Source organism: Gracilinanus agilis, chromosome 5 (genome assembly GCF_016433145.1).
Source record: "Gracilinanus agilis isolate LMUSP501 chromosome 5, AgileGrace, whole genome shotgun sequence".
NCBI classification, from domain to species: domain Eukaryota; kingdom Metazoa; phylum Chordata; class Mammalia; order Didelphimorphia; family Didelphidae; genus Gracilinanus; species Gracilinanus agilis.
The window spans coordinates 235,639,028-235,663,550 of record NC_058134.1 but is presented as its reverse complement, the minus strand read 5'-3'; the positions used below and the strand labels follow the sequence as shown (position 1 = coordinate 235,663,550).

General features: G+C 39.3%; 1 protein-coding gene across 4 annotated transcripts in view; it reads right to left on the bottom strand.

Moving 5' to 3' along the window:
• The window catches only part of NTN4 (netrin 4), a 158,995-nt gene that overhangs the window by 85,936 nt on the left and 48,536 nt on the right, over positions 1-24,523 (bottom strand). For all 4 annotated transcript variants that reach the window (XM_044678128.1, XM_044678129.1, XM_044678130.1 and 1 more), the window contains exon 3: positions 16,314-16,592. In XM_044678128.1, coding sequence (XP_044534063.1) covers positions 16,314-16,592 — 279 coding nt within the window. The remainder of the gene's footprint in view (positions 1-16,313; positions 16,593-24,523) is intronic.

The window sequence follows — 24,523 nt, the reverse complement described above, 5'->3', positions numbered from 1 at the left end:
AGAGCAAAGGAGTTTTATCTTTTCTGGGCTGAGAACCTTGCATTTACAGCCAGAAACTCAGAAGGAGAAATATGACCTCTTTTGGGAAACACAGTTGATAGATTGTCTTTTCCTCGCATATTCTGTTAATTAACAAATCATATTTCTGCCATGTCTTATCTCATACGTACGGCATAAAGTGAGCTAATGAGGCTTTCTATCAAGTTTACTTGAGGATTTACTTTGAAAAATGCCATTTCCAAGTCCTCTGATTGCAGCTAGGCAGGCTTGAATACTCGACATTTTCAAGAACTTAATTCCAGTAGCTTCCTCTTTTTCAGGCTCATCAGGCACTTTATCTTCCCTCTGGGCGCTGTAATAAATATTTCTGCCATAAAAATGCAAATAGCATTGGACTAAAAATTGTAATGCCCAGGAGGGTTATGAAGATTACATTTAGATAAGATCACACACTATTGCTTACTTGGGAGATTTTTCTGCTGTTACTTCACTGAATAGACCTGTCCCTTATTTGTTCTTTGGGAATTCTGTTACTAGGTTTGTTACCTTTGTTGCTGATGCACTATAAGGGAGCCAGAGCAGCTGAGCTGTGAAATATAGGCCAGTAAGAGCTGGGAAGAGCCCCAAGAACTGCCCCCAAACTCCCCACACCCAAAGCTTCCCATAGGCAGCTCAGCCCCTTAGAGCGAGGATGCTGGCAAGTCCAGTCCCATCACAGAGGAGCTGAGCTGGCTCAGGAGGAGGAAGGGAAGGGCTAGATGGTGAGCTAAAGGAGACCCCTCTGATGATGTTGTGCAGTTCCAGAAATCCATTTTTTTCCTGAGGGGCTGCTCCTGGATGACGTTCCTGTGGGATGAGCTGTCTCATGTTTTGGGCACAAAGAATACTAAAAGATTTGATAGTGATGCATTTGTCCCAAGATGAGTAAGTATCACTAGTAATTCTTCTATCCTATCAGATTGAAAAAGCACATACATTTATCAAATACATTTAGGAATCTAAATATCTGAGCATAGGGGTGCAAGCAGGTTTGTATGTCTATCTGTGTAATATCTTTGGTAAATTACCAAAAAGTTCATCTAGAATCACTGACTCTTAGATTTTATTTCCGGAACCTTCCCTGCTCCCTAATTTAAACAAAAGTCTGTTATAGGGATCCCTTCCACATTACAGGGAGGAAAATCCTCATAAAATTTTTTGGCTCTCTCTTCATTCTAGAGAGGAATTCTGAGTTTTTTTCTTTTTCTTTTATGGGGTTTTCACAGTAAAAGAAATTGGATATACTTAAGGTATTTTTTTTTCTTTTTTTTTTTTTAACCCTTAACATCTGTATATTGGCTCCTTGGTGGAAGAGTGGTCAGGGTGGGCAATGGGGGTCAAGTGATTTGCCCAGGGTCACACAGCTGGGAAGTGGCTGAGAACCTCCCGTCTCTAGGACTGACTCTCAATCCACTGAGCTACCCAGCTGCCCCCATACTTAAGGTATTAAATGATACAACATGTTGATATCTTACAAAGCAATATATACATTTTATGCATTTCTGAGTTTCTAAACTTTTTCTGTCATCTGCTGGATTTTTTATGTTGTCTGTGGCTCCTGGAAAACTCCAAAAAAAAAAATCCCACTTAATTTTTTATGCCAATTTACAATATATCAAGACCTTGATGAGGAAAGTTACTCTAGAGGGCAGCTGGGTGGCTCAGTGGATTGAGAGCCAAGCCTAGAGACGGGAGGTTCTAGGTTCAAATCCGGCCTCAGACACTTCCTAGCTGTGTGACCCTGGGCAAGTCACTTAACTCCTATTGTCTAGCCCTCATGGCTCTTCTGCCTTAGAACCAATACACAGTATTGATTCCAAGACGGAAGGTGAGGGTTTTTAAAAAAAATTATTCTGTAGAAGGGATACCTGTAGCTAGTAGTACTCATGAATTAAGAAGCCAATAAATGACAGTGGCCAAGTGTCGTAACTGGACCTGAATGTCATTCATTCTGTATTTCAGTCTCATAGCCCACACACATAGATAACTGATGATGTGGCATCTAGTGAAAACTTTGGCTGCCTCTGGATATAGTACTAAAATCCCAGGGTACCTTTATGTTGCTTTTTTTCTGACCCAAGATAATACCAGTTAATTTTGTTTATTGTTCAGTCATTTTTCAGTGATGTATGACTTTTTGTGACCTTATTTGGGGTTTTCTTGGTAGGTTCTTAAATGGTTTGCCATTGCCTTCTCTAGCTCATTTTACGGATGAGGAAATCGAGGCAAACAGGGCTAAGTGACTTACTTGCCCAGGGTCACCCAATTGGAAAGTGCTTGAGGCCAGATGTAAACTCAGGGAGAGTATTCTAAGAGACTCCTGGCCTGTCACCCACTGCACCACCTAGCTGTCCCTGATAACAGTTGATAGTATTGCCTAATTCTTCTCTTATTTCTTTGCTGCTGAAGCTCCTACTTTGTATCTGAAATATTCACTCACCTAATTTCTGGCTCTTAGAATCCTTGAATTATTTTCTATTTATGCACAAGATTGTCTCATCTCAATAGAATGGAAGCTCCTTGAGGGCAGGTACTGTTTATTTTTTCAAAGTGTTTTTGGGGTAGCTAAGTGGCTCAGAGGAGGACCAAGCCTAGACAAGGTGGTCTTGCCTTATTATTCTTCTGCCTTGGAACCATTATTTAGTATTAATTCCAAGCCAGAAGGTAAAGAGATTTTTAAATTGTATTTTGTCTCTAGTGCCTATTCTTTGAGCATGTTAAAATTTAATTGATAAGCGATAACACGTCCTTGACGCCTTATGGGGCTATATTTATGGACAGATTCAGCCACAGAGTTGGGAAGTTGTGGGATGTACAACTTAAGAGGTTGAATGGGGCTTGGACTTGAAATGAGAGGACCTGGGCTCAAATTCTGCTTCAGATACCTGCTATCTGACTTTGGGAAGATATTTGATTTTTCTGTTTCCTCAACCACAAAATGAGGGGTTTGGGATGTGACAGCTGCTGAGATCCTTTCCAGCTCTCAGCCTCTGAACCTATGAATCTGGATCTCTGGATTTTAAAAATACGTAGAGGGGGCAGCTGGGTGGCTCAGTGGATTGAGAACTAGGTCTAGAGATGGGAGGTCCTGGTTTCAAATCTGTCCTTAGACACTTCCTAGCTGTGTGACCCTGGGCAAGTCACTTGACCCCCATTGACTAGCCCTAACTGCTCTTCTGCTAATATATAGTATTGATTCTAAGACAGAAGGTAAGGGTTTAAATACATGTATATTCTCTCTATATTTTTTGGCAGCAAAGGAAAAAATCTCTCTTGTTTATTAAAGTAAGCTTTCTCTGGCCACATTGCAATTTATATATAATATGTATGTTACACACACACATATATACATATCATATATATATGTATATATATAATAATCTAATCTCTCTGTCTCTCTCTCCTTCCCTTCCTTTCTCTCTCTGTCTGTCTCTGTCTCTCTATCTCTCTCTATCTCTCACATATATGGAGAGACAGAGAGAGAGAGAAGTTATATAGCCTCCACCCCCACCCCACCCCCACCCTTTGGCTAAAGACCAATGGTTTGGGCTAAAGTTAGGGGATTAGTAGGCCTGACTATCTTTGCTCATCATCATTTCACTGTCATTTATCCAGAACTCACCAAAGTGGCATATGGAAGTGACTCTGAACTGGACTACAAAGTTTTATTTTTTTTCTGGCCCCAAACCAAATGTCTTACTATCCCTGAGAAGTTACATTTACTACAAGGACCATCCAAATGCACATCTTCTCTGCTCCTTTCATTTAATCTCAACCAAGGGTTGTTTTCATGCTCCCCCCTGAGGCTTGTCTCTCTATACTTCTTTGACTTTTTCAAGGTCACAAAGCAACTCAGGGGCAAGGCTGGGAATAGAACTCCCAAGAGACTCCCAAAATACCAGAAGCCTCCATCTCAGAGCAGTGATGTCAGCAGGAAGATTTCTGCCTCCCCACTACCACCTACGAGACATATTAAGGACCTTTTAGGGTATACATTCCTTAGTGGGCAAAGGCGAACTATGTCCCCTTCTATTTCTATGTAGCCCTTTTATATTAAGTTTGCAGAAATGAAAGAAACAAGAACAACAATATGTAACCAATATTACCATATTCTGTAGACATCTGATTCACAGTTATTAAGAGTTTAGGGGGGCAGCTGGGTGGCTCAGTGGATTGAGAGCCAGGCCTGGAGATGGGAGGTCCTAGGTTCAAATCTGGCCTCGGACACTTCCCAGCTGTGTGACCCTGGGCAAGTCACTTGACCCCCATTGCCTACCCTTACCACTCTTCCACCTATGAGACAATACACCGAAGTACAAGGGTTTAAAAAAAAAATTAAAAAAAAAAAGAGTTTAGGAAAGTGAGAGAAGGGTCTAGGAGAACTCGTTTTGTAAGCAACCACCCACACCCGATGGGTAATATTTGACAAGAGATTGGGGATGGGTCTTTATCTTTTTATTCTCAATGTCTTGAGGAATGAAGGGCATTTTGTAATGATCTTGGGGTATGGTAGTAGTCATTAGAGTTATTGTGGGGACATTCCTAAGTATATTTTCTCCATTAGCATGGAAACCTTCACTTTTTCACTGTGTTCACATAGTTTTGAGTGGTCTTAAAGAAAATTCCATTTTGTATTCTTTCACAATGTTTTTCTTTTCCTTTCTAGCTCACATTTTCCATTCTTCCATTTTTCTTGACAGCCCTGTCTGACTGCCACCAAGTTTTCTATACTGTGTAGAGGCTGTTACAAAAGTGGACTTGTTTAAGATAAATGAGCCACTGATTATTATACAAGAAGCCAGTCGCTAGGGCATGTTTTCTTCTGCAATCTTTTGTGGTTGAATCCATTCATTCAAATGCTTTCTTTCATATCACAGATTTGCTTCTTTCTTTCTTTCTTTTTTTTTAAACCCTTGTACTTCGGTGTATTGTCTCATAGGTGGAAGATTGGTAAGGGTGGGCAATGGGGGTCAAGTGACTTGCCCAGGGTCACGCAGCTGGGAAGTGTCTGAGGCTAGATTTGAAACTAGGACCTCCCGTCTCTAGGCCTGGCTCTCACTCCACTGAGCTACCCAGTTGCCCAGATTTGCTTATTTCTTGGTGAATCTTGTAAAACATATTCTTGATAAGTAAGATTGCTTGTGTCAAGCGTAAGAAAAAATGCTGACATAAAAAGGTAACTGGTATTTGAGATGAGAATGATAGTCTACATTTATATAATGTTTTACAGCTACAACATGCTTTTCATATTACATTGCCAAAAAGACATATGTGAAATTCTGAGACTAGATACATTTCAGATTCTTTAAAAAGAAAAAAAGTCATTTTCTTATTTTCCCTCATCCCCAAAGTATTCACTTTGATACCGTAAATTCAGTCACTTGGCTTTGAGAATAAGATGCTGTTTCTGGAAAATTCTTAATTGTTTGCCAGCTTTCAGAAAGTTTTAGATTGATGGACAGATAAGATGCAAGATACTTATATGTTGCTATACAAGTGAGTTTTCTATTTTACGCCAGGTTTTTAGGAATAGGATTAATCAGCTCAATTTTGTCCTTATTCTCAAAGTTCGTGAAGACAGTTTAACTTCGGGGTGTATTACAAAGGTCTGACATAATGAACACCACAGCAATAACTTCTCTGTGCTTTCAAAACTTATATAATCTTGAATTTCTAAAAGTATCAAACTTTTCCATAATTTCTGAGAAAAGAGGGATGCTGAAAAATCTCACAAGCTACACTACAAATAGGTTATGTTATTGCATAATTCTATATAAAATATACATAAGAATATATTATGTAATTATATACAAAATATACATGAGTATATATTACATAATATGCATAATTATATACATAATTTCTTTAGCATTTTTCTTTCTCATTAAGAAATTTAGAGGTATATTGATTCTTTCCTTCAAGCATTACTAAGTCTTTTCCATTCATAAAGTGGAAAGGACCTGTTTGTACAAAAATGTTTATACCATCTCTTTCTGTAGTGGGAAAGAATTGGAAATTGAGGGGATGTCCGTCAGTTTGGGAATGGCTGGATAAGTTGTGGTGTATGTAATGGAATAGTGTAAGAAATGATGAGAGGGATGACTTCAGAAAAATCTGGGAAGACTTACATGAACTGATACAAAGTGAAGTGAGCAGAAATAGGAGAATACTGTATGCAGTAATAGCAATATTGCATGATGATTAACTGTGTATGGCTTAGCTATTCTCAGCAATACAATGATCTAAGACAAGGCCAAAGGATTCTTGATGAAAAGTGCTATCTACCTCCAGAAAAAGAACTGATAAAGCCAGAATGAAGATCAAAGCACACTATTTTTCACATTATTTTTTTCATTTTTGTCTGTTTTCTTTTACCACATGACTAATATGAAAATATGTTTGACATGCCTGCACAGGTATAACCTATATAAAATTGTTTGCCATCTCAGGGAGGGGGAAGGAAGAGAATTTAGAACTAAAAAATTGAATGTTAAAAATTGTTTTTATATGTAATTGAGAAAAATAAATTATTATTAAGATAGTCTCCTCAAAAAAAATTCTCTAGACTAACATTCCCTTGAGCTCTACTCTTTATCTCTACTTTCTTTCATACTCCTAGAGAAAGTTGTCTATATTTGCTGCTTTCCTTTGTGAGTAGGGATTATCTCATCAACTTTATTTGTATTTTCAGCACCTTGTACATTACTTTTCACATAGTAGGTACTTAAAAATTGTTAATTGGCTGCCTCATGATTAATGCATGTAATGTTAATAAAAGGACAATAAATGATTTGTCATATGGAACACAACTGCAAATTACTTGGAACATTAAAGAATCTTACGGCAAAAATTCCTTTATCTTTGTGGAAGCCATTTTTGCTAAATGGCTATTTAGAATAAATGCTTATAGAAATGAGGGAGTATGACTGAAAAAGGATACCTATCTAAATGCTCTCTGGCTCTCCTTATGGGGAATATGAAATGAAACTAATCTGATCACTGTTATATACTCTCTCTCTATATATATAACCACCAGAGAAGTATGTACTTAATTCAGCGATAAATATGTTGTTATGTGTACGTATAAATATATGCTATATATTTTCCATGTCCATAATTATTTGAATGCTGGTTCTCCCATTAGATATGAGCTCCTTGAGGGAAGGGACTATTTTTACATTTCTTTGTATTCCAAGCCTTGAAGGGACTTATCATTAGGGGCTTAAAAGTACTTAGTAGGCTTAATAAATGCTTATTGATGATAGTTGATGATGATGATAAGACTAAATTCTTTTTTTTAAGCCCTTATCTTCTGTCTTAGTAATACTCAAAAACAGACGAGCAAGGTCTAGGCAAAAAGAGGTTAAATCTCAGAATCACACAACCGGGAAGTAGCTGAGGTCAGATTCAAAGCCAGGTCTTTCTGATTCCAGATCTGATGCTCTATCCAATGTCCTAGCTGCCTAGTTTTATCAGGATAAAACTGATAAAAAACTGAATTTTGGAGAAATACCCGTGTCATGGAATCTGATTGCAGCAATGGTAAATGTAAACAATTGTTCCTCCGATGACCCAGCATGGTCTTGAGTTCCCTTGTAATTTTGTATTTCGACAGAGTTAAAATGTAGCCTGTGTGTGTGTGTATATGAAAATATGAAATATGCACTGGTTGCGTCAGAGTAGAGCTAAGGGATTGATTTATCATCATTATCCACTGAATCCAGGTTGTGCAGAAAAACAATCAGTATCATACAACCAAAGGAAATTCCATTCTCCCCTCAGTAACAGGTTTAGTTTTGCCTGAAATATTGAATAGCCTTAAGTCTCTACTTCGTATCTGGGATGTTTGAGATGTTTTGTGGATTAGATGGTCAAAATATTTAGGTAGGTAGTGACACGGGATGTATTTAAGATGGTTTTATTCACTATTAATAACATTATTTTATTATTTGATATTAATAATATTATTTATTCAGCATTAATAAAACTCAGTTCATCTTTTTCTGAAGTTTATTTTCCGTATTAAAGAAAGCTGCATTATACAAACCCTTGCTGGGGACAATTTCTTTTTTGCTTGATCCCACTGTATTTTAAATTGGGTCATTTAGTTTTGTTCATACTATTAGAGCAGGTGTACCTATTTCTTATTGAATAGTTACTTTGTAAGCCACACTCATTGCTTAAAAGTGCTATAAGAGGAATCAGAGAATCTTAGAGTTTTTGAGGTGCCTGAAAGGTTGTGTAGTTCAATCCTCTACCCAATGACAAGATTCATTCTACAACGAGCAGGCCATCTAGCTCCTGCTTGAATGCTTGCAGTGATGGGGAACTTACTCTCGAAATGAGGTAGCCCGTTCCGTTTTTTAAACAGTTCTAATAGTCAGATAGTTTCTCCACATATTGAGTCAAAACGGAGCTCCCTGGAACTTCCATCTATTGTCTCACAGTTCTGCCCTCTGGACCTGTGTCAAATATGTCTAATCTCTCTTTCACATGACAGCCCTCCAAATACTTTAAGACAGCTATTATGTCTCATTTAAGTCTTTTCTCCTCTAGGCTAATCACCTCTACTTCATTCAATTAGTCCTTCCATGACATGGTCTGGGTTTGAAGTTCCCTTGTAATCCCAGTCACTCTTCTCTGGAGGTGCTGGAGTTTATCAGCGTCCCTCTAACTCGTGGCCAGAACTGAACACGATACTCCAGATGTGGTCGGAGCAGTGCGGAGGACAACGGGACTATTGCATGATCAGAATGCTGTACTTCTGTTAATGCACATGAGCACTGCACTGAGTCTCAGGCTGGGTCCTCATACCAAGTTGGCAGTGAGCTAGTTCCCACTGTTTTTTTAAAATGGACTTCTATTAAGCCAAATTTCCACCTTCCCCAGACTCCATCCTTCATTCGTTCATTAAGTTTTTAAACTTCTTAACTCCAAAGTGCTGCTGTCCCTTACTAGCAGATGCCTCTTTTGAACAAGGAAATACAGGTGCCCTTTGCCACATTAGTAATAAGTTCCATCAGAACAAATCTCAGTGGCACTCATGCAGTTCTTTTAATTAACGTTGTCAAGTTTATCGTATTACTCGTACTTGGCACTTTGGCTTACCCAGAGATCTGGGTATTTCTTATCCTCTTCAAAATTATATCCTCTTGTATCGTTACTAGGTACCTATTTCGTTGTGAGGATTCTTTCTTGGTATACTGACATCCTCCATAATGTTTTATTTTACAGTTTTTATTTGTGTATTTCTCTCCTTTTCCCCTTCATTTATAATTTAAGATCCTCTTGATCAGATGGCTAAGACATGGGCCAAAAATTTTTTTTCCTTTGGGGCTCATAAGATATGCCTGATACTAGCTAGTGTCTATCTTGTGCCAGACATTAAGAATGCCTTTCCATCATTCTTGTCTCCGAAACCATAATCCAGAAAACCAACTCTTGTTCTTTTGACACCTTCTGTCAGCTGTTAAATTGGACATATTTTCCTGTCTTTCTCATACTCACAACTTTTTCCTTCTTGGAAGTAGAGATGACAACAGCACCTGAGCTAACAAATTCCTTCAGTATTGAATTAATTACATGATCTTGAAGGAATTATTTAACCTCTTTAAGCTTAGGTTTTCTGATCTGTAAATTGTCCACATGTAAAAATTAAGATTGCCTTTAGCTAATCCCCCCTAAGTTTTTTTACATGGACTACTGTTAAGTCAAATATCCCCCTTTCCCAGACTCCATCCTTCATTTGCACATTAATAGGTCAGACTAGGTGACCTCTAAATTCTTTTCCATCTCTAGTCCTATGATCCTTTTGGACTGTTTTGACTGTTGTTGTTTGGTTGTGTCCAAATCTTCATGACCTCATTTTGAGGTTTTCTTGGCAGAGATACTGAGTGGTTTGCTATTTCCTTCTCCGACTCATTTTACAGATGAGGAAGTAAGGCAAATAGGTCAAATGATTTGGCTAGAGTCACAGAGCTAGTAAATATTGGAGACTGGATTTGAACTCATGAGTCTTCCTGATTCCAAATCTAGTGCTCTATCCACTGCACCACCTAGCTCAGTGATTCCCAAAGTGGGCGCCACCGCCCCCTGGTGGGTGCTGCAGTGATCCAGGGGAGATGGTGATGGCTACACTTTTTTTGTATTACATTCTATTCTGAGTTCAATAAATAGTTTCACAATTTCCAGGGGGCGCTAAGTAATATTTTTTTCTGGAAAGGGGCGGTAGGCCAAAAAAGTTTGGGAACCAATGACCTAGCTGCAAGAGTTATAACTGACCCAGTGTTAACTCTTCATCATGGAAAAGTCCTAATTCTTGCTCCTCCATGGACCAGTTGTTAGTTGACTAGTCCTGGAACTAGATACCATGGCTAGCCCCCTAGAAGACTCTTCTCAGGTCTAAGTCCTGAGCCTTGTCCAAAGATGGGGCCAGTTAGACAGTATACTGGTTCCATGGAAAAACCAGATAACAACCATGACATCTAATACTGTCCCCTCAGATTTAAAGACTACCCTGGTGATTTGTTTGAGAAACAATATTCGATTTAGTGATACAGAGAACACGTACCTTCGGCTGTGTCGGGACCCAATTGATACTCTCTCATAGAAAATTTGAGCTCTGGGGCAGCTGGGTAGCTCAGTGGATTGAGAGTCAGGCCTAGAGACGGGAGGTCCTAGGTTCAAATCTGGCCTCAGACACTTCCTGGCTGTGTGACCCTGGGCAAGTCACTTGACCCCCATTGCCTACCCTTACCACTCTTCTGCCTAGGAGCCAATACACAGAAGTTAAGGGTTTAAAATAAAAAAAAAAAAGAAAAAAAAAAAAGAAAAAAAAAAAAGAAAGAAAATTTGAGCTCTGAGAGATACTATTTGACCAGTTTAATACTATCTGCTTTATAAGTACATATGCATAAGATTTACTTGATGGAAATACAATTGTGTGAGCCCACACTGAATAATCAGCACCACGTGATTGTTTTAAAATGCACAGACTTTCACTAGACAAACGTCTTTGATGAGCCTTAGAAATTAATTTTTTCATAGTGAGACAAACATACCAATCAAACCCCGTAAGATGAAGTGTTTAAGTGAAAACCATGCTTTCTTTTTTGTCCTTGAGTCTGTGCTTTTATTTAGATAAGTGTTTCCCTTCACTGAGGTAGCAGGAAAGATGCCAGACTGCTTCATCTATGTCTTTGCCTACATTTTAATAATGTTTCTATTTAGGATTTAACCCAAGATTGGAGGGTCCTTTTTATCCCAGCAACAAACACCTTTTTATTTTACTAAAGTATTTACAATGATAAAGATAACATTACTAAGGGCCAAAAAAATACTTAATACTTTCTAATTTTGCCAAGATGATTTCATATAATTATGAGTTTACTGTGCCCAGTGGAAGTGGTAGAAGAGAGATTTTGTGAAATAATGGAGAAGGTACACATTTAACACTGATCATCAAAACACAGTAATCCTATTATTAGTAACATGAATATGATCCTGGAGTATATAAATAGGAGATTGGCAAGAAGAAACATGAGGTAATAGCTCGCTATATTGTGTACTTGCTAGGTCCTTGATAGAGAACAAGGGCCAGCTTTGGACTCTGTATTTTAATAAAGATAGGAAGGTTTGGGAGTAGTTCAAAGGAAGGGTACTACACTGTGGTCAGGTGTTCTCCATGAGGATGTAATAATCCTTTTGCTCCAAGAGTTTACACTGTACCAAGGGAAATGCATCATGTATATTTCTACTATAAGGCAGGGAGGAAGTGATGGGGGTCAAAGAAGAGCTCCAGACAAAGTGCTCTATTACTATTTGATGAGAGAACATTTTAATGAGGAAGATAGGGAAAGCCATCTAAAAGAGGTGAATCTCGAAAGGGATGGAACTAAGGAGAGAAAGTGTGGGAAATAGCTTACATAAAGCATGGAGATGGGAAATAAATGGTTGAAATCCAGAAATGGTTTGGCTAGATTGTAGAATTCATTCACAAAGTGGAGTCATTGGAAATAAGTCTGGAGAGGACAGAAACAGATAATGAAAGGTCTTAGAAACTTGGCTAAAGAATGGATATGCAGTGGTTCCCAAACTTTTTTGGCCTACCACCCCCTTTCCAGAAAAAAATATTACTTAGCGCCCCCTGTCACATACTATCACCGCCCCCTTACAGTTATTCACTGCCCCCAAATGCATCTGTGGCCATCACTGCAGCACCCACCAGGGGGCGGTGGCGCCCACTTTGGGAATCACTGCCCTGTAGGCAACTGGGAATTCATGATCACAAAGTTTGTTTTTTTGTTTTTTTGCTTTGCTTTTTAGCAGAGCAATGGCAAAGTCAGATCTGTACCTTAGGTTATTTTGGCAGCTATTGCAAAGATGCATGGGAGAGAAGTGGGAGAGAGACAAGGAGACTAGTTAGAAGATTGTTATAATATACAGATTGATGGTTATCAGGGTGTCAACTAAGATAGCAGTAGATTTTTTCCTTTAACTGATTCATATTCTATGTGGTTTTTTTGGAAGATAAGAACTATATTCAGATGGCTGACTTTGGTTTTACACCTACCTGTAAGATGCAAGCTTAAGTTTAAAGAGGAAAACTTATTTTTAAGAGACCCATGAAAATAAGTTATTTCAGTTATCTCTTCCTAGTTTTGCAAGAATTGGAAATTTAGGGTTTTGAGTTATAATTTGCCCAAATTCCAGATTATACTATTGCTCATTAAATAATTATTCTAATCTTGACTTCCACTTTGCCTTGAAAGATATTTCATCATAATTGATCTTCGGATACTGGTGCCTTTAATGGTTTAGCTTTCAGGTCATTTAATTCTTAGCCTCTTAAACAATTTGAAGATCTAAGACAAATACTTAAATATATCAAATACATCTTTGGAAGGAACCCTGCTGTAATGTGGAAAATCACAATTCAATTTCTGTAACACTATTCTCAAGACCTCATATGAAGAGTGATTTCAGGCAATTTTTGTCATGACAAAAGCAAAGTGTAGACTCTTGAAAACATAGGAGATCTCTAAGGAAGTTTGGCAATAAAATACAAAACAGATGGCCATTAACTTATTTTATTAGGCTTCCCTTGTTTTGGATGGGACAAAAGTCATAAAGTTCTTTACAATTTGTTAGGCATAGCTATCTCTTCAGTGGTCAAATCGGAGAAGAGCTTTTGGACAGTAAGTTTATTACCCTGATCTGGATGGAGAGCAGGGTTCAGAGGAATGGTTGACTATATTGATATTTCTAGGCTGTTCTCTATGAAATAGTGTATCATTAAAGTCAGAGAACTTTAGGGGTAGGAGGAGCTTGTGGATCATTTGCTGCAACCACCTCATTTATAGGTAAAATAAGATCCCACAGAGAAGGGGGACTAGAACTCAGTTCTCCTGGCCCCCTCTCTGTTCACTGTTCTCTCCAATTTTATCTTTTCATTGGTATAATTTGGTGACATGATGTTCTAGAACAGAGAAGGGCAAATGAAACTATCAGCGATTGCCGATTTGTTTCATCCCAAATTAAATTTTTGTTAAGGCTAGGCCAAAAGATGGCGGCTCTCAAAATCCTACTGGTTAATTTACTATAAAGCACATCAGGAGCATCCATTATGATTGATGGACAAAAAAAGAGATGTTTAACTTAAAGTCACCTTCCAATGATTTCCTTTGGGAAGTATTTGAGCCTCCTGCTCTTCTATCTCATTTGTACTCTACCTGCTTTTAGGCCATTTTATTGGAGGTTAAGCTAAGGAAGAGAGAAGGGATGAAAAGCATGTGTGCCAGATTTGGGGTCTTAATTCTAATTCCTCCATTGGTCACACCACTATATTAAACTACTGAATGCTTTACTAGACTACTGGCAAAGTTATAAGAATCTATTCTGATTTTCAAATGCTTTTCTACTATATAAAACTTACAGTGAGTGTTTTTATGCATTGAAAAGAATTGGAAGTAATTTGTACATGTTTCTTTCCAAATTTACAAGTGTATATAATTTGACTACTTTAAAAGGAAAAAATTTAAACTCTAACAACAAATATTCTGATTTAGTGTCTACATTAATAGGTTTTCAAGTTTTCTGGCCCTTTCATCCAAAATTTTCACCAATACTTTGAATATTCTTAATTTTTGTAACATTTTGATGCAATATGTATCAAATGAGAATTTACTAAACTGCTTATTATTAATGAATATAATTAATGAATGTGATGAAAATTATATGATAATAATTATCATTGTGGAAGGATGTAGAGAATTGAATATGGAAGAAGAGAGAAATGAAAAATAGAATTGACATATATAAAATTAAAACCTTTTTTCAGTTTATATTAAAATGGCATTATTTAGGCAAAAAACCCAGAGAAATTCTGTTCTAGTCAGTGGGAGAATTAGGGCTGACTTTTGTTCTCAGTTTGTGTAAAAGGTTTTGATACCAGGCATCACACAGCTGGGCAGCTGCAGCAACATTTTCATTCAGTTCCCTAATTCCCAGTTTACTCTTGGACTTCCTGTGAGTTGGTCAAAATAATAATATTCTTTTATTATTAACTTATGGTCACAATGAGCCTACTCCATCCTTATATAGTATAGTATAGTAGCTCAAAACTTTTTTTTAAACCCTCACTTTCCATCAGAATCAATATTGTGTATTGGCTCCATGGCAGAAGGGCTAGGCAAAGGGGGTCAAGTGACTTGCCCAGGGACACACAGCTGGGAAGTGTCTGAGATCATATTTGAACCCAGGATCTCCAGACTTTGAGCCTGGCTCTCTATTCACTGAGGCATCTAATTGCCCCAAATACTTTAAAATACTTCTCTGGGGTTACTTTAAAGCCTTTCGCACTGGCCAACCCTTGGTACTTTCATGAACCATTCCATGCTCCTTCTTTGTAACATCCATTATCCAAAAGCGAATATACTTTGTTGTTCTTGGGAAAGGGAAAGAACAAGACTCAGTTCTCCAAAGCTGCTGTAATATATGTTCAGGATCTCAGATCTCACACAGGTAAATTTCTGTTATCTGAATGGATTGAATTCACAGTACGAGATTCGGTGCCACAAACCAACTCATCAAGTCAGTCAACACTCATCAAGCATTTATTAAGTGGATACTACGAGCCAGGCTTGTCAGGCACCATCTTTGTTTGGAGGAGTCCTAGGAGGGAGGGAATCAGGGAAGAGATGTGGTTGGGCTAAAAGGCAGGGTACAAAGTTGATACTGGAGCAGAGCTGGAGAAACTGCAGAGAGCCAGGGGGAAAGTATGGCTCAATAGGGCTGCCCTGGGAAAGGGGGGGCTCTAGGTGGCTTTTACTGGTCTTCAGATTTTTCTCAATTATGATTTTATTTTCTGTTTCCTCTCATATATTCTATTTAGGTCTTCTTCACTCACCTAAAGTATTTTCACAGAGATAGTAAAGGCACTGAAAAATGTAAGCTAATTTGGGAATCAAACTACATATCATTTCCTTCCAAAAGAATGATTACATTTGACATGCTTACATTTCTACCATCAATCACTACAGCCTCTAGTCCAAAAAAAAAAAAAGTGGGGACAAATCAAGTAAATGATTCCTTCTGAAATACAATCCCTGTTATAGGTAAAGTTTTTTTTAATTTTTTTTATTAGACCCTTACCTTTTGTCTTAGAATTGATATCTAAGTATTGGTTCCAAGGCAGAAGAGCAGTAAGGACTAGGCCATTGGGACTGAGTGACTTGACCAAGGTCATGCAACTAGGAAGTGTCTGATGTCAGATTTGAAGCCAAGATCTCCAGTCTCTAAGTCTGGTGCTCTAGCCACTAAGCCACCTAGCTGCCATTTTGATTACTGGCTTTTAAGATCTCTAACAAAGGCACTCCCTCCTTTTCAGCAGAGATGTAGAGTTTTTCAAACTGCTAATTAGCTCATGTTGTTCTTTGCAAGCATTGTTATTAGCTATTACTAGCTATATATTAGTTATATTATCTTTTTCTTTTTTTACCTGTATGTAAATCATAATTCCTAAATTTGATATTTTGAGACTCCACTTTTATAGGCATTTTTTAAAGAAAAGAAGAATCTGACTGCAAGGATTAGTTGTTTTACTCAATAATTAGTGGAGGATTTGGTAGTCAATGAGGGGAGAAGGGAAATCAGTGGAGGAGCCAGAGAAGAAATGAGAACCACCAAGAGAGAAATGGGTCAATAAGACATGCGTGTACCCATTGGGTAAGGTAACCTGTTTTTATCTTTCTTTGGCGAGGTTCCAGCATACCTACCACTTGGAATGCTCCAGCCACCTTGACAGGTCGGAAGCCATCTGCGGGTCCACAGCGGTCAGCATGGCCATTGCAGAAGCAGCTGCCCTTGACGATGAAATCATAAATGGCATAATGACTGAAATGTTGGGGCTTTGTGTTTAGGTCGTTGCCCTGGCAGGGGCAAGGCTGGCGCTTCAGCAGCTGTACGCGAAGGTTGGTGATCTTCAGCTGTTCTTGGGCTTTGGCACTGTATGGATCTTCAGCAAAATGTGGTGGGGACAGAGCTCGGTAGATGACCTGTAAAGAGAAAGATGCCATGAATGAGCCAAAAAGGGAGATGGAGAAATCCTGAGGAAAAAAGCCTTTTGAATGTGTAGGCGCTGGGTACAAAGCATACCTTATTAAAAATGCTACCTTGTTTGGCTAGCCTCATCATTCTGGTATGATTTCTATGGGAACTTGTGACATCTGTAAATGGTATAAGCAGAGGTTGAAAACTACATCTGTAAGCTCAGCTGGGTGGCTCATTGGATAGAGTGCTATGCCTGGAGATAGGGGGGCCTGGGTTCAAATCTGACCTCAGATACTTCCTATCTATGTATCTCTGGGCAAGCCACTTGAGCCCCATTGCCTAGCCCTTACTGCTCTTCTGCCTTGGAATCAATATTCAGTATCAATTCCAAGACAGAAGGTAAGAGTCTAAGAAAAAAAGAAAAAGGAAAACTACATTTGTGTAAAGAATAACCACACGGGTCTTTCAAATAGAAAACTTATAATAAGATTTAGCGCTGGTAGAGACTTTGGGGCTCATCCACCCAGTTCAGCACACATACTACAGACGAGGATACTGACGAAGCCTTGTTGTTTCCAATTTTTTGCAAATGAGGATTGTTGCATACACTGTATTTATGTCCCTGGTATTTAGCAGTGACAAGAATCTAGTAGGCTAGTAATTAATGGATAAATTCTTGTGTTTGATTGAGGATCAGAAAAAGTAACAACTTTCCCCAAACACTAGATAAAATCACAGCTGGAACGTGAACCCAGGTTCTTCTCCAGATACTGTAAGTGCTGTTTCCATTGTCCTTTGGTCACATGGCAAGAATGAGGATGACAGGTAGGCAAGGGTACCACCTGGGATGTTAGGTGAAAGCACAGAGGTCCCCTGTACATTGGGTGGCCACCTCCTTCTTAGTTATAAACTTTGGTAGGAGACAAGGGCGAGAATTGCTCAGAATGGGTGGGTTACTCAAGGGAAACACCAGAACTGATGGGATTACCAATCCATTTGAATATCGGAGAGTTCTCCCTATGATGAATCTGGTTGCAGATTTTCCTGTTTATTATGATTTTTTACAATAAAGTTTATGGAAAGATATTTTCTTTGAACATTTAAGCCAATCTTTCTAGTAAAACTATCTTTTAATTTCAGTATTCACTCATTCATTCATTAAAAGGCATTAATTACTGGACAAAGCAGTCTTCAGAACTTATATGGTAGACTTTCTTTCTCTTCTCCCATTAAAAAAAAAGATACATTTTTGGGAATTCTTTTCAAAGTCATGATAGGCACAGCAAGATCAGTCAACACATGGATGGTACAGACACTCAAATGACTCATTACCACAAGGTAGGTTTAATAGGCTTTTCTGGAGTACCAAATCAGCTAGATCCTTCCTCACACACACAAATTTGAGTTGGTAGAATAAAATACAGCTTAAAAGGCTTTCCTTCAACAATGACTCGCAAACCAAATCAAAGATTCTTCAATAAATACAACCAAAGAATTAAGTCTATCCAGTGATTCTTTGATTATTATCAACTGAAGCATAAAAACTGGAAGGCCTTTAAAGGTGTCTCACTATTATGGGAGATGTCCCAGGAAGAGCCTAAATGGAAAGGGAGTTCCTATAAAAGATGGGGTCCTCCAAGATACACCTATTTTCAGATGAAATCATTTTTTGTTTACCAAGATTTGTAATTTTATATGGTCTCCTCAACAAGAGTCATGATTGCTCAAAATCAATTTAATAATCATTCATAAACAATTTGATAATCCTTAAAGGAAAATCATGTGGAAGGAAAATATCTTTTGTTTTTACTAGACATATATTTGGATGACCATTGAGTATTTATACCCAAGATAATTAAGAACCTTAGAGGGACGATGAGCTGAGCTTAGGACTTGTCCTATAAATTATACCTGAAAGAAAAAATTTCTCTATGACTTCCCAATCGAGTGGTCATACAGTCTTTGTTCGAAGGCCTCCAAAGAGGGAGAACCCACTTTGTCTCTTAAAACAGCCCATTCCATTTTTGGATAGCCATTAGAAATTTTTCCTTGACATTGGGCCAAAATGTACCTACCTCTAATTTCCTACACGTTGCTTCTATGGTAGTTCCGTCCTAGTTCTCATTCTTAACTTTTTCCTTTGGCCCTCTGAGTCAAGATATAATGAACTTTTGGGACTACGTGGAGAAGAGTCAGACAAGCTGGACAGGCAGGGATGGGATGGGATTTGCTTCACTGGACAGAACTACCAAATCCTTGAGATCATAGAGCCCATTTGAGTTTTTGTATAACTAAATCAGTGGGATGACCCGGAACCATAAGAGTCTAACTGCATAAATCTACACATATCACACACTTCTATAGAGTAAGTAAGGCTTTTGAAATTAAAAAAACCAAACACTAATGACAGCAAAAGCCCCAGTTAGTTCTTCTTTCTCAACTTTTGGAAAGAAAATAGTTTATATATCCTTGATTTCAAAGCAGGTTGCTGAACTATATTTCTTTGTACTTAACATCTATAACCTAAGGCCAAACTCATTAGGCTTATAAAGAGCAAGAACTTGTATAAACAAGTCACTCTTCATGCAGTGAATGATGTTGCTACATCTCCTTCTTTAATCTCAGCAAGAGGTTTTTGTTGGTGTTTTTCAGTCATTTCCAACTCTTTGTGACCCCCCTTTTTTTTGGTTGGCAAAGATATTGGGGTGGCTTGCCATTTCCTTCTCCAGATCATTTTATAGAAAAGGAAACAGGGTGAAATGACTTCCCCAGCATCACACAGCTAGAGTCAGATTTGAATTCAGGAAGATGAACTTCTAGACTCTAGACACTTTATCCATTTTGCCACCTTCCTGCCTATTTATCTGACCCTCTTCTTTAATAAGGGCCATAGACAGAGAGTTCTATGCTCACTCCAGTGATTATATCCTACCCACTGCCACAGATCATGACAGGGAAATGTTTGGCTCTCTGTGCTTCTCTGAAGGTTCACTGCCTCTGTCCCCAATTTTGCCCAATTTAGGGGTAACAGGATTAATTTTACTCTATAGGAGTGTGTGATATGTGTAGATTTATGCAGTTAGACTCTTATGGTTTCAGGTCATCCCACTGATTAAGATGCTCTCTCCTCATCCCCTTCACTTTTAAATCTCAAAAGACTCCAGAGGAGGGGGCAGCTGGGTAGCTCAGTGGATTGAGAGCCAGGCCTAGAGACGGGAGGTCCTAGGTTCAAATCCGGCCTCAGACACTTCCCAGCTGTGTGACCCTGGGCAAGTCACTTGACCCCCATTGCCTACCCTTACCACTCTTCCACCTATAAGTCAATACACAGAAGTTAAGGGTTAAAAAACAAAACAAAACAAAACAAAAAAAAAGACTCCAGAGGGATGGAGTCAGGATGGTGGCTTAGAAGTAGCAAAATTCCATCCCTCGGGCAGCTGGGTAGCTCAGTGGAGTGAGAGTCAGGCCTAGAGACAGGAGGTCCTGGGTTCAAACCCAGCCTCAGCCACTTCCCAGCTGTGTGACCCTGGGCAAGTCACTTGACCCCCATTGCCCACCCTTACCAATCTTCCACCTATGAGACAATACACCGAAGTACAAGGGTTTAAAAAAAAAAAAGTCCATCCCTCTGTGAAAACCCTTCCACACCAATCAAAAACAAAGAGCTTTAAGGGGGACAGAAAACCAAATCCAACAAAAAAACCAGAGCTGAGGGACCTTCCTGCTCAACTCAACTTAAAAGGTATGCAGAGAAGGTTGAATTCTTGGGTTTAAGAAAAAGAAAGCAGGAAGGTCCCAGGGCCCTTCCCCCACCTACTGTGCTGAGATTCAGCTGGTCAGTGGAATCTCTGGGTGAGGACTCCAGTTGGGACAGAGTACCTTGCTTCTACAACTACAAAAAGTTCAGGGCTCTAACCACAACTGGCAAGGAGGCAGCTGGAGGAGAGAAGTAGAGAAGAGGGCAGGCTGGTTGCAGTCTTCAGCCACCACACCTCCATCTTGGGCTTCTGCTTCTGGAAATTTTGGCCTCAGGATATATTCAGCTCTGCAGATCAGTTCAACTTGTTTAATCCAGTTTATCAATAATGTAAATAAGAAGCCTCCAGAGGGAAGAAGGGTTCAGTCTCACAGAGCTGGCAGAAAACCAGAGAAGCAAGGGTGCAGAGTGGACAGAGAGCCAGGCTCAGCAGCAGGACAGGGCCTTGGGTCTCTCCTACTCAATCCAATCTGAAAGGGACACAGATAAAGTCGAACTGGAAGGTATAAGGGAAAGACCCAACACCCCTTCCCCACCTAGGGCACTGAAACCCCCAATAGGAATCTGGCTGATGGGGATCCCAGGGAGAAGACTGCAACTTCAACAGAGTACCTTGGTACCACCATGGGAAGCTCAGAGCTCTGAAGGGGCAGCTGGCAGGGAGGCGGTTGGCAGAAAGGAGTAGAGAAGAGGACAGAGGGTAACTTCCTTCAGTCTCTACACCCTCACTTTTGCTTTCAGCTGTGGCTGGGGGGGGGGTGGGGGGGTGGGGGGGGGATATCTGGCCTTAGGACACATTAATACAGTGGGTATCAGCTCCATCAGCCTAATCCAGTTAATCAGATGAGCAGAGTTCAAGAAGCCCCTTCAGGGCAGAAAAACTCAAACTCACAGATCTAGCAAAGAAAAAGAGAAGCAAGAACACAGTTAATAAAGAGGGGGAAAGAAGGAAAAAATAAGAGTAAACAACAGAAAAAGGAAAAAGAAATTACAATTGAAAGCTTCTATTCAGGTAATGAACTAAGAACAAATGGAACAGAGGAGGACCAAGGAACACCAAGCAAAATCTCAGGAATTCCAGCAAATTGGACTGAGGCTTTGGAAGAACTCAAAACACAATTCAAAAAAACAATTAAGAGGCTGAAGAAAATTGGGAAAAGAGCTTAAAAAGCAAAATAGGTCATCTGGAAACAAACAGAGGTATATGAACTAAAACAAGAAAATAGTGTCTTAAAAGACTCTAATCACAGGAGTATGACATAATGGAGTGCTCTTAACTCATAACCATAGAAGTAAATGGAATAAAAACCATACCTGTAAAATAATCACTGTAGCTCCTAAGCATCTATGCTCCTCCCATAACTAGGTAACCTGAAATTAGTCTGTAAGGTTGCCCTCAAGCTCAAAAGTTAAAAAAGATACAGCTTCCTCTCAGTTGTTGCAATAGGGAGATAGGAGGCACCCTCCTAAAGCTGTTTACTCATGGCCAAGCCTGGCAGAAAGTCAGTGCAGTGTCCACTCAGTTAAGGTTCTAAGGGCTAAGGGAACCCAAGTGGTCTCTGATTCATCCTTACGATCCAGATCCAACATTGATTCCTCCCCTCCAGCTACTCCCATCTGCTCCATTTTATCCACATGTCTTATGTTCACCTCAGCATGAGGCTGCTCAGGAGATTCTGCCTTATTGTCATAGGAGAAGATGTGCAAAGCAAGGAGGAGATTGTCTATTTTTTTTTTAAGTCCTCACCTTTTGTCCTAGTAACAACTCTAAGACAGAAGGGCAAAGGGTAAGCAAATAGGGTTAAGCAACTTGCCCAGGGTCACACAGCTAGGAAGTATCTGAGGCCAAATTTTAATCCAGGACCTCCTGTCTCTAGACCTGGCTCTTAATCCAATGAGCCACCTAATTGCCTCTACCCTTCCTTTTCCTGAGTATTGGTGACTCTCTGCTACTATCATGACAATTACCCTGGAATTGTCTTGAATTCTTGGAACTGGCTCTCCATACATGAAGGTCAAAGGAAAATCTGTCAGTGTTATAAAGAATGTAGAAATTTTAACTTTTTTTTTTTTAAATTTTTAAACTTCCTGAACACAGATTGTGAAGGCTGAATGGCAGCTCTGTTTGGTGTGTATGACACTGCAACTGGCATGCTCGTATCAGCAGGGATGAGACATCGTGGCCCCTAAAGTTGAATTCTGGAAAGGAGACAACAAACTTCTACAGGCACAAAAGTGAACAGGAATTTAAACCTTGAAATCTTTTCTTCAGAACGGAGTCGCCTCTATCCGATACCCTGGGAAATGAATCTGTCCTCTACCAGGAAACAAAGAGTGCGCCAATCCAGATGCTCCAAGCTTCTGGCAGACCGCCCTCTGGTTCCCACCCAGTTTTTTTCTCCAAATTCCCCTGTATATGCCAATATGGCACTCACTAAAGAAGAGAACTAAGAAAAGGTGTAGGGGCCTCTCTGTAATCCTAGCCTTTTTGCCCCTGCTGTGGCCAGAATCGAGGCACATCTGTGGGTATCACTCTTCCTCTGTAAGCACATCTGCAAGCCTAGGACTTGGATGGGGTCCAACAATAAATATAAGGAGGCCAGAGGGTAAACATGACTTGACCAAGGCTTAGGTTCACTTGGTATTTAACTTGTTAGTAATGTTGCCACAAACTGCCTGCCCTAGACTGAGAATCTCTGCTTGTCTTGATCTTGCCCAATACTTCAAGCCTTCCGAATATTCTGACCTCTGATACTCGTGAGATATTTTCAGATCTGCCTGAGATCTTTGACTCCATGTAACATCCCCGGTCAGTCAAAGATGCCTGCCTTCCTTCTCTCCACACACAACACAAGGAAACCTTTAACTGCTTCACAGGAGCTTAGAGACGTTCTTCTTCTTTACTTCTCTTAGGACATCAACTGAAAATCCTAGCGGAGTCTTCCGAATTAGTGACAATTATGCCCTACAGTTTGCAATATTTCTATGACGAATGCAATGAAAGTTTGAGCAGGGTATGAGTAGGGAGTGAACACAATGTGAAGGGAAAAGGATAGGCCAGTCATTAGAGTCGAGAAAGTCAATAAATTAACTATCAGCTGGGTTTATGCCCTATACAGAGAGTTTCCCCTGGAATTATATGTGTTGTGTTAGAGGCACGGACCAAATAGAGCACATGCGAGAGACGGGGAGATGGGGATAGCTAGACGGTAGGAATCAAATATACATATATAGAGCTGTGATGTCCACACCAAAACCATACGTACTAAAGCAGCCTTTGCCATAGTTTATATTTCTCTTTTTAACTACCTTGATAAATATCTCAGCTTCTTTAATCTCTGATCCTGTGATTCTCTATGAATAATATTCCTTCAAGAAATTCAAGAAATCAAAATCAAGAATGGAATATTGATTATGGGGCAAGAAGGTGGGTTAGTGGATAGAGCACCAAGCCAGGAGTCAAGGGACTTGGGTTCAAATCTGACCTCAGATACTTCCTAGCTGTGTGACCTTGGGCAAGTTACTTAACCCCCATTGCCTAGCCCTAACTGCTCTTCTGCCTTGGAGCCAATATTGATTCCAAGACAGAAGGTAAGGGTTTTAAGGGGGAGGGGGAAAAGAAAAAGTCAAGATGTTCTAACTAGAATTGAAAGTCCTGAGCCTGTGATGAGGGGTGTGTGTGTGTCTTTAGTGACACATTTCTGAAGGCCGTTGTGGTTTCCTCTTCTTTAGCAGCAGGCAAAGTTTTTTATGTTCTGGGAAAAAAGGATCAGGCAGGTGTGAGCATGAACCCAAACAAATCCCAGTATCAAGTCCCCCACATAACCCCAAGGGCTTCTTTATTTGCCAAAAATGAAAGTTAAGAATTCTAACCACAAATGTGATTTAATAGTTTTATAAACTCAAGATATTTTAAGATGTGAAACAAAAAATTTAAATTACAGAAAAGAAAGCTATTTTTCTTATAATAAAGGTGACAGAATTTGCATATGGAAAATTTCCAAATAACCTAGGAGCTCACTTGTATTCAAAATATTAAACATAACTCAACAAATGTTAATTAATGAAACATTTAAGGTATGCAAAGATCCCAGCTATTTGGGGCAAGAACTTACTATATGACAAAAACTGCTAGGAAAATGGGAAAGTAATCTGGCAAAAATTAGGCACAGACCAGTA